The sequence below is a fragment of the Hemibagrus wyckioides genome, linkage group LG15 (genome assembly GCF_019097595.1).
Source record: "Hemibagrus wyckioides isolate EC202008001 linkage group LG15, SWU_Hwy_1.0, whole genome shotgun sequence".
Lineage (NCBI taxonomy): Eukaryota > Metazoa > Chordata > Actinopteri > Siluriformes > Bagridae > Hemibagrus > Hemibagrus wyckioides.
The window spans coordinates 12,012,983-12,025,727 of NC_080724.1; the positions used below are offsets into that span (position 1 = coordinate 12,012,983).

The window sequence follows — 12,745 nt, forward strand, 5'->3', positions numbered from 1 at the left end:
TATTACACCAGCACAGGTAGGTACTGGTGGCTCAATGGTTAAGGCTCTTGGTTGCTGATCAGAAGCTCTGGGATTCAAGACCCTTAATTTACCCCTCTCAGCTTCAGGGTACTGTACCATATCTGACCCTGTGCTCTGACTCCACCTTCCTAACAATTTCAGTACACTGTAATATTCATGTGACAAATAAAAGCTCCTTCTTCATCTAAAGTGCGTCTGATATATTCCTGTTAGTCTTCTGCTTGGCAAGACTAGCCATAAATAAAGATATTTAAAGGTGACGTGCTGCAGTAAAATTAGCTAAGCCATAAATAACCCTCTTGTGACCTCAGCAGTAGCTCGCTCACAAAAACACACACACCCACATATACACACACAGAGAGAGTCTCGCAGGCTGAGCGTTACAAACTGACAGTATGGATCAAGGTAAGGTGAAAAAGCTTGGACATTTTTATGGAGCTGGTTTCATAACTGTGCTAGTGCTTTAAAAAGCCAGCAGAAAGGACATCAGGAAAATCTCACAGAATATATGCTGAACGTGGATCTCCAGGTGAAATCAGTCCACCACGGAGGAGCACCTCCAACTTCATTTAAATACAGCATCATCATGGAAATAAGCTTTTTATAGATCATTTTTTTCATCAAAAACACTGCATGAGATTGATGGAAGTGGATAGAAATTAACATGACTTTATAATTATAGTGTAAATATCCAGTAACAGATTGGAATTTAAAATAAATAAATAAATAAATACAATTTGTATGTATTTTTATTTACTCTGGAATATGAAAGGAAAAGAGCAGTCTTCAATCTTATCCACAAAGAGTTGGTGTGTAGCTGCAGGCTTTCATTCCAGCTGAGCAGGAGCCACACCTGATTCCATGTGTCAGCTCACCTTAATCTCCGGTCTACTTCCAGGTGTGTCTCCAGTTTCTAATGAAAGCTGCCAATCACACTGGCCCTTTAAGGGAAAGACTGAAGACTCCTGTGGTGGGGTGACGGAGCACTAGAATACCATTATATTAAAATCCTAGACTTTAAAAACATTGAATCAGATCAATTATTTGAATATATAATGTATGCAAGATAATGTATCTCGATAAGCAGGATGCTAGCAATGAAGTATGGCAGACATGCAAAAATATTCAAATAAGGAAGGATGCTTGTATTCAGATATACAAATAGGCAAGGACACTATCATGACAGATATGCAAATATTATGCAAATTATTAAAAATGCTAGTATTCACATATGCTTAGGCATTTTTGGTTCAGTAATTTGTACAAAGCATTCCATATGATACAGTCTGCTTGTAAGTAAATGCAAGTATCCTAATTTACATTACATTTCTGGCATTTTAGCAAACGCCCTTATCCAGAGTGAATTACATTTTATCTCATTTTTTATATAACTGAGCAATTGAGGGTAAAGGGCCTTGCTTAGGGGTCCAGCAGAGGCAGCTTGGAGGACCACTACACCCACATTTGTCACGTGTGAAGTATGTAAACTTTAGCTTATTTGTACTTAAACAGTTTCGATTCAGTTAGTAGGTGTGAGAGTGTGCTAGTATGTGAGAGTGTTGGAATGAAAGTGCTAGCCCTTCTCAATCTTCTGTGGCCCTCACAGAGCTGGAGATAGAGCGTGTTGATTTGCAGTGCACTGTGAACAATGGTGAACACCACACAGAGCTGAATGGAGTGGACCGATTGATCGTGAGGAGAGGTCAACCCTTTACCATCACCCTGCACTTACGAGCTGGCTCACACTTTCAACATGGAAGCAACATTAACCTCATCACCACTACAGGTACATCACTCTCTCTACAGGTTGTCTCACTGACTAGTTAGTAGTGTGAAATGGTTTCATGTGTAATACATACATGTATATTACATTTAACCAGTCTGTTTCTTTTTTTCAGGTCCAGGTCCCTCTGAACTTGCAAACACTGCTGTAAAATTTGGACTCAGTAAATTTATATCCAAATTCCGCTGGAGTGCTTCAGCAACGGTAGCATCTGAGAGCAGCGTATCGCTCACCATTGGCTCTCGTCCTGATGCCCCTATAGGGCTGTATCAACTTGCCCTTGAGCAGGTCAACAAGGAAGTAAAGAAAGTCAGCTTGGGCCAGTTTGTGCTGCTCTTTAACCCCTGGTGCAAGAGTAAGATATTATAATTATGGTTTGGTAAAATGGAATATTAGCCTGCCTCAGATATAAGAGACTTTAAGGTGGTGGAACAACATGGTAACTCTCTCTTATTGGCTGGAACAGGAGATTCTGTGTATATGGCAAGTGAGGCTGGGAGGCAGGAGTATGTCCTGTCTCAGGATGGACTGATCTACCGAGGAAAGCCAAAACACATCACTATACTTCCATGGACCTTTGGACAGGTACCTTGGTCTCTGTATTCACCAGAACAGCTTCAATGTACCTTGTCCTGTTAATCCATTCAGTACTATTCTAGACCATGGTACACCGAAGCTGTTCCGGTGGCCTGTGGTGGCCTAACCCTTATTTAAGTTGCTTATGTTTGATTTTCCTTTCATTAGAAAACTGTGGACTACTGAGGATCGGTGAAATGTAGAAGGTTTTGGAATCAGCAACATGAGTTTTAGAAGCTGCCCTGTTCGATGTGAATAGTGCCTTAACATTAACAAGCTGAAACTATTTATCAGTGCTGGTAAACTAGCCATCACCAGCGATGCCAAATAGTTTCAGCTTGTTAATGTCTAAAGTCATTACTGAATTAGGAAGTGGTTCATGAAAGTTGCTCAACCTTTTTGACCAAATTTGGGATGTGAGATTAATTCATTTCTAAGTAAATTCATGTTGTTTAGGAAACCAAATGAGGCCAAACACACAACCAGATAGTAAATGAATTTAATATACTGGTAACTTAGTACAGTACAGGTGGAAACAAGCTAGATTTGGCATGTAAGCTGAGGAACAGTTTAGCTGTTGTATCAGTCAGTCCAAAATGATTAGTTATACCAATGTTTACGTAGAACAAGACTTGGTATTATCTTGAACATTTCATTATTCATTAGTCCAAGACTCATGAGTTCAAGATTGCTGATAATATAACCAAAACATAAAAGAATGTAACATTCTGTCAATGTGCAGTTCGAGCCTGGTATATTGGACATCTGTCTGAGAGTTTTGGATGAAAACCCAAAGCATCTGGAAGACCCAGTGAAGGACTGTTCAGACAGGAGAAGCCCTGTCTATGTGGCCCGAGTCATCAGTGCCATGGTGAGCAGTAACCAGCAACCCAAGCACCAACAGGAAATCCTATTTTATAATTTTGATTATAGTTTAAACCATGGGACTGTGTTTAAACCATGAGATTGTGAGGCCAGCCCATTCACCTGATACATTACACCTGATAAATAATGGATTATCACATTAAATGCCATATTTATTTCTGTCTGGATCAGATAAACAGCAATGATGATAATGGTGTTCTGGTGGGGAACTGGTCAGGAGATTATGAAGACGGAGTCAAACCCACTACATGGAAGGACAGTGGTGCTATTTTACGCCAGTGGAACCAACAGAACTGCACAGGCGTGCAATACGGTCAATGCTGGGTTTTCGCTGCTGTGGCATGCTCAGGTCAATAAAACACCATCAGTTTTCAGGCATTACACTGGAACAAGCAATAATTTGGGGCTAACCTCTTGTTGAAACATCTTATTGTGTGCAGTTTCCCGGGCACTGGGTATTCCCTGCCGAGTGGTCACCAACTACGAGTCAGCTCACGACACAAACAGCAGCTTGCTCATTGAACGCTATTACAACGAGATTGATGAGGATATAAGTGATGACTCCATATGGTGAGACACCATTAGAGTTTTTTAAATATTAAAGAAACTTTGCTTTTACGGTTTCTTCATCTTTTATAATAGCGTGTAGTCCTCTAATCTCTTGACAGCATATTAAATTAGTGTTGGCATCATCTATGCAGGAACTTCCATGTATGGTTGGAGAGTTGGATGACCCGTCCTGACCTTAGGCTTGGCTATGAGGGTTGGCAGGCCAGTGATCCCACGCCACAGCAAACAAGTGACGGTAGAGATTCTTAATTCATTAACATCAATGAACATTTATTCATCTTCAGGAGTGGATACAAAGCCTGTTCTGGAGAACACTTGGCTTGAGGCAGGAATGCGTCCTGAATGAGACAGAAGTCCATCATAGAGCACCGTGCACATACCATGTTCCTACATTCACCCATACTTAGGGGCAAGTTAGAATTGCAGATCAACATTTTTTTTGTTGTGAAGTAGAAGGAAACTTGAGAACCAGGAGGTATCCCAAGTAGATACTGGGAGAATATGGGAAACTTTGCACAGACAGTAAATGGAGGTCAGAAGTGAACTGGAGAACACATAAATATACTGAATAAGACTGATTCCTTTTCTCATTGTTCTATCAGGGGTGTATTTCTGTGGTCCGGTCCCTGTAAGAGCAGTGAAGGAAGGGGACCTGAGCGCAAAGTATGATGCTGCATTTGTTTACGCCGAGGTGAATGCAGATGTGGTGGAATACATCAGTCTGAGTGATGACCAAGTGGTAAAAGTAGGAGGATCAGCCACTCAAGTGGGCCAGTGCATCAGCACCAAATCAGTGGGCAAAGATGAGAGAGAGGACATCACACACCACTACAAATACCCTGAAGGTAAGACAGACATGCTATAGTGCGTATTTTAAAGTGGAAGTAATTTTCAAAACCCTATCACTACTGAGCTTTGGGATAATGAAAAGCACTGATCCTTTACAGGTTCCGAAGAGGAGAGACAGGTGTTTGAGAAGGCCAACCACATGAACCGACTAATCCAAAATGAGGAAGTGCCTGGCCTTCATGTCAAGATCAAACTGGGCCCTAATATGATGGTGGGATCAGACTTTGACGTCTATGCACAGGTCCTAAACAACACAGACACCCCAAAGAACTGCCGTCTAATGTTTTACGCCCAGGCTGTGTCATATAATGGCAAACTCGGGGAGACATGTGGCCTGACAGAGCTCAGCGAGGTTAACCTGGCCCCAGCAGAGGGTAAGAGTCGACTATTTCCCCTTGTATAGTAAATGGTTAAGGACACATTGATTTGAATGTACAGTAAGTGCAAACGGTAGCATCAGTAAAGATAATTACCTTTACCTTTACCATCTTTATTAGAAGCCAAATCCTTTGATTGTAGGATCCCTTGATTTCATTGCCTGTATCCTCAAATTTAGGTCCTAGGTACTCATCAATACTGCCTTGCCAGAGCGTTGCCTTCCACATTGCAATCTGTTGTTGTTATGCTTATAATTAATATTGATTCAAACTCAATAATGTAATGCAACTGTGTCTATTCCCATACTGCATTTCAGAAAGTAAAGCAACACTTTGCCTAAAATATTCAGAGTACCGAAGAGCCATAACTCAAGACAGGATGATCAAACTGGTAGCTCTTCTTATCGACCTGGAGACCAAGGAGTTACAGAGAGCAGCAAAGACCATAGTACTGGAAACCCCTTCCATTATCATCTTGGTATGGTATCCTGTTGTTTCTGAGGTTTGTTGTGTGAAATTAATGTACTTTCAGGGAATGATGTGAATCTGATTCCTCTGTAGGTTCTCACAGATCCTAAATTAGGTCAGCCTGTTATCGTTAATGTGATTCTACAGAATCCTCTGCCTGAATCTCTGGAAAACTGCGTCTTTTCTTTACACGGGGCCAACCTGACGGACGGCACGGCCATCATTAAAGAGTAGGTCGAGCAACGTGAATGTGTAGACGTGAAAAGTTCTGTCGCATTGTTTGCCAGAGATTCTTCATAGTTCAGGAAGAACTATGTACTCCAATAAGGGTTTTTTTTAGTTTTGTACTTTGTAGATTTAATAGGATTGCTTGAAATAGAAACAGCTCAATTGTACATTGAAAACTCCAGTAATGAAATCAGTAGGTTTGCAAACTCTAATCTTTCAGCCAAATTTCTTTTGTAATGTTCCCAGATAATATTACACAGGCATATCTCTGTTTTTCTCCCTCTCAGTGTTGGTACAGTTGACCCTGAGGACCTCGCTACGGCCGAGCTCGAGTTTACACCCACGGCTCCAGGAAAACGGAAACTAGTGATAAACTTCTCATCTGATAAACTGAGCAACGTGCACGGATACGTTAATATAACCATCGAAGAATAAACGCTTTTGTTTGTCGCCGACCAAACTGATTTCTATTCACTCGGTTCGACAGGCAGACAAGTTTACACTTTGCAGTTTCTTGGTAACATGAAAAGCTACGTTAGTTTTGTCCTATTTACATCAAGAGACATTGGTGAGGGAAGGATTGTTTTATAGTGACTACAAGTGATCGTTACATTGCAGTCACATGTGAGTAACTCGAGTGGTCGAATTCAGCAGGTGATTTATGTGTCTTTTCACTCAAAATGAACTCCTATTTACTAGGTTAGGAAGAAATGCAAAACAATGACAATGAAAGTTTTTCTTTTTAAACTGTACCACTGCATCGGCTATGGGAACGTTACAGAAGGTGCTATACCTTTAAATATCACTGACTGCACCTTTAAACTTTCCTTCTTTCTCCTAAACCCTGAGTCCAGCTTCAGAGGACACCTTTAAGCACAAAATGGATGGATTGAAGATGGAAAGAAGTATCAGTTGTAAGATTTGTAACTAAAGAGAAACATTTGTGAAAGTTTCTGAGATTTAAATGCAAGAAAACAGATCAGAGTTTGTGAAAATCAGGCAGTTGTTTATCCATTTGAAACACAATTAATACCTCTGGAGGAAAAAAAAAGAACAGAGACCGTTTCTTTAGTGAAGACCTGCTGTTAATGTTCATTCCAACATTTCATGAACTGTCAGCTCAAATTCGGAAAAAATACTGCTTTTGGATTGACCACTACAGGGACATATTTGCAGCAATATACTATGAAACACAGCGCCTTCAGAAAGAGAAAAACCTACGTACAGTAGACACACCTGTTCACATGAGTATCAACCACAGTGTGGAGTCAGTAGCGTACACCAGGACTGAGCGATATGAGCCAAAATATCATCATTTTCTCACTTAATCTCAACAAAATGTCAAATTTTGAGAGGGGCGAATGAATCTTTTGTCAGTTCTGTACTTTCAAGACAAAACATAGTGCATGTAGAGCTTCCAGGAGGGAAAATGCATCAATCTGCCATTATATTTGGTGTCATTTGAAGGCTCTTGTAGCTGATATGTGATGGTAGACCGTGTCTCCTACAGACTTTTCTATTAAATAAAGTTATCATCCTCGTAACTTTAAAGTTATAAGTACATTTACAGCTTCATGACACTGTCCTGAGCTCAGGTACCTGGTATATTACAGGAAGTCACACTGTGTTACAGTTTGAGGAAATATTGTTGGTAAAAACAGATATCCATTGCTTATTATAGCAAATATCTTGGCTGATTGACTACATCTGGAAACTCTATTTTTGTGAAGTTACTATTTCTTTAACACAAAACTTTCATCATTGAAAGATAACACCACACTCAGAGCATATCACCCAGTCCTAAACAGAGACGCTCCATCTTGATGGTGATGAAGGTTTGTCACTTGGCTGTTTATTTCATTTATTTCAACTACCTAGTCTTTAAAACTGAGCAGATGAAAAAGGGGAAAAAAGCAGGCGACACAGAAACCTTGTGGGATTATTAATAAGCAAATAAAGCCAAAACACGCCCTAAAGCAGTAAAACTCAAAACAAAACAAAAAATCTTCTAATAATGATAAGACAGCAGAGTCACGTTCACGTTCGCTGTTTGATGAAATCCCAGCAGGAATTTTTTTTTTTTTCTAAAACCCGAGCACAAAGGTCAGGGCGTGAGGGTTTGGCCTGATATCAGCTGACCGGCTGGTGACGGTGGAATCAGAGTCCAGACTGAGGATGGAGGGAGGGAGTAAGGAGAACTGATCAGTCGGTGGAGAAGAGATCCCCAGCCGAGGGCAGCGGTGCCAGTCCTCCAGTGACGTTGGGCAGGAGTGAGAGGTCCGGCAGGCTCTGGATGTGAGACTTCAGCTCTTTGCGCACCTGAGTGACTCGCGCCAGCTTCTGCTTGTACTCCTGGAACAGCACACAAATTCATGTTACTGAATTCTGATTGGTTAGATGATGTTACACTGCCTTTCCATAGCAACAGCTGAGAGTGATGAACGATTACAGGAGGTAATGTTCCTCAACACTAAATCCTGATAAACTATGAACAGATAAAAAGCATGACGTTCTTTACTAATGAGAAATTGATGACTTTCCTACAGCAGCATGCCCTCTGCATAGTGTTCTTCATAATGTCACATTAGTGAAGTATAAATGTAACCTCAATTTAAAACATAAGAATCACGAATTGTTATGTTACGGGTTTTTACTTCACTACATCTTTCCCTTTTCACAAAGAGAAATAAATCATCACTGTGGGAATTTGAGTGCTTTTTTTTTTAAAGAGAATATTGTGAAATGTTACATGTACATATTAGAAGACCAGATGCTGATACAGTGTGTCTCTTGTGGGTGTGGTTTTAGTGGTAGCCATATTGAACAGGCTGCTGTTCAAACCGCTGTTTAGACTCTGTGTGTGTGTGGGTGCTGTTTTTTTTTTTTATTGACAGGACACTGTACCTCGAGTTTTTTCTCCCTCTCGTTCAGCGCCTCCTTCTGGCTGTTGATGTACTCTGTCAGTATGCGGGCCAGCTGCCTGCGGTCCTCCAGCTCGGCCGCCAGTCTCCCGTTGTACTCTGCCAGCAGAAGACACGCTTCATCCACCGTTTTGGACAGCTTATCCGCTGCCTCCTTATCTGCACATCAAAAACACAGTACAAAACATCCTGGTTTGTTTGATGGACATGCCAATTTTAGTTTCTTAGTCCATTTTAAGGATGAACAGAGCTTCAGCAAATAAATACCAAAAAACACCATTCCACAGAGATTAATCAACAGACAGTGGAATGATAGATAATTACTAACCTACATAAATATTACATGTGGGGTGGGGTGGAAGCCTTTGGGGAGAAAAAAAAGCATAACTCATTCCATATTGTAATTATAATTTAAAAAAAAAATTATATATATATTTATTATTAATATAGATATTTATTATTACTATATACATATTATTAATAATAAAATAATTAATGTTGTTCTTTCAGCTGCTCCCTGTTTGGGGTCACTACAGCAGATCGTGTGGTCTGCAGGTTTAGATTTGGCACAGGTTTTACACCTGATGCCCTTCTTGACACAACCCTCCCACTTGGGACCAGCACTGAGACTTAACTCATCAGTGACTGGGTTAGCTCTATGCCCGGGAATCGAACCCGGGCCACGGCAACGAGAGTGTGGGATCCTGCTGCTGGACCACCAGGATGCTAATAACATTATTAGTAAAAAAAAATAGTAAAATTAAAATATAATAAACAAATGACTAAATAGTTGAAAAAATAAAGAAACAAATCTAAATAGGTTAATGTTAATACATGTATTTATTTTTTTTTTTTTACAAGTCTGTTCTCTGTAAAGCAAAAATGACCTCCTTCACATTGCTTTTTTCTGGGTAGTGTGAAAGTGAAGATTACAAAATGCTGGCATAAAATCACACACAATCAGTGCAACAGAGTCTATACTCTTATTCCTGGGGCTGACCTGTGATCTTCTCGAGCAGAGAGACATCCTGCACTTCCTGAGGCAGAGAGGCGATCTTCTGGCGCACAGTGGCATCGCCAGACGCAGCGTTCTCCAGGTCCTGCAGGGCTTTAATCAGCTCCTCCGTCTGTCCCAAAATAAAAACAACCGGTCAGCTGCACTTTCTATTATTAGTTTAATGAAGCCAGGCACATGAGGAGAAAAAGGATGAAAGAAAATTTACATCCAACCCAAATATTAGAAAATAGAATTCAAGGATCAGGTGTATGCTGATGAAGATTTTGGTGATTTTTGACATCAAACATTCTGATCGATTCCAAGTGTAATAAGTGGAAAAGTTTGTGCATGTGAGTTTTGGTTAAAATGACGCGTTTATACCAGCTGTGGGCCAGCGCCGTCTGTCTCATGGGGAGAATAGTGAGCCCTGTAATCATCATCATCATCTTCCTCTTCCTCTTCCTGAACCTTCTGGAACGTTCTTTTCAAGCCCTTCTTCTCATCTGCTGTAAAACACAACATGAGACACAATAACAATCGCGAAGCGTGAAAGGAGGTGTGGCCCATGAGTGTCAATCCCAGTGAAAGGAGGCGTGGCCTAAGTGTGTCAGTCACAGTGAAAGGAGGCATGGCCTATGAGAGTAAGTGTCAGTGAAGGGAGGTGTGACTTACATTTCCAACATTGCAGTGAGAGGAGGTATAGCCTATGTGTGAGCCTATATGTGAAAGGAGGCATGGCCTGTGTGTGCCTCTAATTCTGTTCTGTTCAGATTTTGCATCATTGACTGTTTTACTTATGTTTATAATTTAGAACTGTCAAATAGCATAATAGCATAAAAATATATTAGCTCTTAACAGCAACAGAATTCTCATACTGGTCAGTCACAGAAAGACAGAACAGTACATACAGCATGAGTGTGTGAACCAACCTGCAGTTTTGTGCCTGGGGCTGTTCGAGTCCTCGATGGCCAGTTTGAGCTGCTGGATGAAATCAGAGCGGTAGAGACTGCGCTCCTGCCAGATGTTCAACAGCCTCTCGATGTGCTTCCTGCAGCTGTCATCTGTTTCTCTACATAAACACACATAATATATATATATATATATATAAGTGTATATATATATACTGACTACCACTCAAAAGTTTGGTCACACCTTTTAATTCAATGTTTTTTGTTTAGGGATTTATTTTCTACATTCTAGAACAATACTGGAGATTTCAAAACTATGAAATAACACACATGGACTTAAGTAATCCATATGTAATGACAACAAAAAACAGTCAGTTGTTATTTTAAGACACGAAGGTCAGGTGTTCTGGAATAGTTCTTGTAAGAACAGTATTGTCAAGTGTATTTGCAAAACCCATCAAGCACCATGATGAAACTGGCTCACATGAAGACCATCCCAGTAAAGCAAGACCAAAATTTACCTCTGCTGCAGAGGGGAAGTACATTTAGAGTTTCCAGCCTCAGAAATCCCCCATTAACAGCACCTCAGATTAAAGCCATTATGAAGGCTTTACAGAGCATCAGTAGCAGACATATCTCAATATCAACTGTTCAATTATTATATATATTATATAGATTATATTATATATATATTATATAGATTATTGTGTATTTCGGCCGCCTTCAGCATTGTTTTACAATGTAGAAAGAAATAAACATCAGGAAAGACCATGGGATTAGAAGATATGTCCAAACTTTTGACTGGTAGATATTGGTATATTATGATATAGATATATACAGGGTTGAGGATGAGGTTGTAAATGGTGAAATATGAGGTTGGATAGTGAAAGATGGACAGATATGAGAAAAAGAGAGAAACAGTAAGTGGAAAACAGCCTTTCCTTCCCACAAACACCAGGGCACACTTACCTTGCTACATGTGAGCAGGCATCAACAAGGACGCCTTCAAAATCCCGTGTGAACTCAGGTCCTTTCTTTTTGCTATTCTGAATGACATCATTGGCGAGGTAAAGGAAGGTCAACTTCCGGCTGCTTTTGGCTAAGAAACGTGTAAAAGACAGATATCTCGAATGACTAATCTAATTAAACAGAGAGTCTTTTGTACCTTCAGCAAATAAAACATCTTACTTGTAAGTATGGATGATCTAAGTAAGGACAAATTCTTTATGAATACCAAAGCACCATTAAACTGTATTAAAGTGTAATTCACAAGACCGTACAAGTATTATGGACTTATATTATCAACCCTTACCTTTCTTCAGCTCTTTGTGCCACACACGGACGATGGTGCCTGAATGTTTGCGGTGGTGTATGATCCACAAGGACAGCGTCTGAACACTCTGCTGCGAGCTACTCAGCTCTGACAGCTTCTTCTCCAACGCAGACTCAGAAAACGACGACATGACGTGAAATGATAAACCAGTGAACCAAATACAACCAGGAGGTTTCTGGGTCTGACTGAATAGTGGCTGTGTTAATACATGTCCCAGCTGGATGAATGAACGAAGCTTGGGCTTTGCTCAAAGACCTGGAAGAAGGTTTAGTCGGAATAAGAAAAAAACACATTGTAGTCATGCATCACAAACAATCACACAATTTTAGATGTTAAAAGTTTACAGATGAAGTGTCACTCGAACTGGATTATTGCAAATGTGCTTACTGATAATCCTTAAGGACTGGCCCAATCCCAAATGCCACACTACTCCCTGTATTAGTGCACTACACAGGATATTCGCTAACAATTTTTACGCACTAACTAGTGCACTTCTGTGCTCAAAACGAAGTGATTTGGGATTCAGTCCAAGGTAAAGTGTGATGCACATTTTGACATTCGCCTTGTTAGCTGGCAAAACACACAACACCATGCACACCTAAAACATGCCAGATATATAGCTTTGGATTTTTCATAGCAGCAAACCTTTTTATGGAGTCCAGGAGAGTGTTTTTACTTGCAGGAGAGCAAAAAGAGCTAGCTAAGTTAGCAAAGATGGCCGGTGTGGAGTTTGTCCACTTCACGTCCGAAAAACAGTTTAAAGTTTGATCCTTCCGGTTCGTAAGCTACAAACGTTGTCACAAACTAATATAGAATGTTGCAAATCCTC

The 12,745-nt window shown here is 40.4% G+C and overlaps 2 protein-coding genes across 4 annotated transcripts; one reads left to right on the top strand and one right to left on the bottom strand.

Annotated features, from left to right (window-relative positions):
• The first annotated feature begins 365 nt into the window (after nucleotides 1-365).
• Nucleotides 366-6,751, top strand: tgm2a (transglutaminase 2, C polypeptide A). 3 transcript variants are annotated; one of them, XM_058410135.1, is made up of 13 exons: nucleotides 366-426; nucleotides 1,628-1,807; nucleotides 1,920-2,159; nucleotides 2,271-2,389; nucleotides 3,123-3,251; nucleotides 3,437-3,614; nucleotides 3,706-3,835; nucleotides 3,967-4,070; nucleotides 4,438-4,680; nucleotides 4,783-5,058; nucleotides 5,379-5,539; nucleotides 5,623-5,759; nucleotides 6,045-6,751. In XM_058410135.1, exons 1-13 carry the CDS (start codon nucleotides 417-419, stop codon nucleotides 6,190-6,192), a joined length of 2,055 nt encoding a protein of 684 aa, XP_058266118.1. In that variant the 5' UTR covers nucleotides 366-416; the 3' UTR covers nucleotides 6,193-6,751. The 3 variants fall into 3 exon arrangements, with proteins under 3 accessions (XP_058266118.1, XP_058266120.1, XP_058266121.1); XM_058410137.1 differs by lacking the exon at nucleotides 5,623-5,759 and having other exon boundaries at nucleotides 5,379-5,563; nucleotides 6,045-6,180; XM_058410138.1 differs by lacking the exon at nucleotides 5,623-5,759 and having other exon boundaries at nucleotides 6,045-6,179.
• Nucleotides 6,752-6,856: 105 nt separating this feature from the next.
• Nucleotides 6,857-12,700, bottom strand: rprd1b (regulation of nuclear pre-mRNA domain containing 1B). The gene is made up of 8 exons (XM_058410139.1): nucleotides 12,562-12,700; nucleotides 11,896-12,171; nucleotides 11,553-11,682; nucleotides 10,605-10,744; nucleotides 10,057-10,181; nucleotides 9,679-9,805; nucleotides 8,662-8,837; nucleotides 6,857-8,109 (listed from the first exon to the last, which is right to left on the bottom strand). The coding sequence occupies exons 2-8, from the start codon at nucleotides 12,044-12,046 to the stop codon at nucleotides 7,960-7,962; spliced, it is 999 nt and encodes a 332-aa protein (XP_058266122.1). The 5' UTR covers nucleotides 12,047-12,171; nucleotides 12,562-12,700; the 3' UTR covers nucleotides 6,857-7,959.
• Nucleotides 12,701-12,745: the final 45 nt, after the last annotated feature.

What these genes read in the sequence shown, in the direction of transcription:
- rprd1b (XM_058410139.1), bottom strand. Translation starts at nt 12,046, where the DNA reads ATGTCGTCGTTTTCTGAGTCTGCGTTGGAGAAGAAGCTGTCAGAGCTG. An exon ending in CCCCAGGCACAAAACTGCAG is followed by an intron (nt 10,182 to 10,604) that starts GTTGGTTCACAC and finishes TGTGTTTTACAG; the next exon opens with CAGATGAGAAGAAGGGCTTG. An exon ending in ACGGCGCTGGCCCACAGCTG is followed by an intron (nt 9,806 to 10,056) that starts GTATAAACGCGT and finishes ATTTTGGGACAG; the next exon opens with ACGGAGGAGCTGATTAAAGC.
- tgm2a (XM_058410135.1), top strand. An exon ending in GCCACAGCAAACAAGTGACG is followed by an intron (nt 4,071 to 4,437) that starts GTAGAGATTCTT and finishes TTGTTCTATCAG; the next exon opens with GGGTGTATTTCTGTGGTCCG. An exon ending in CCACTACAAATACCCTGAAG is followed by an intron (nt 4,681 to 4,782) that starts GTAAGACAGACA and finishes GATCCTTTACAG; the next exon opens with GTTCCGAAGAGGAGAGACAG.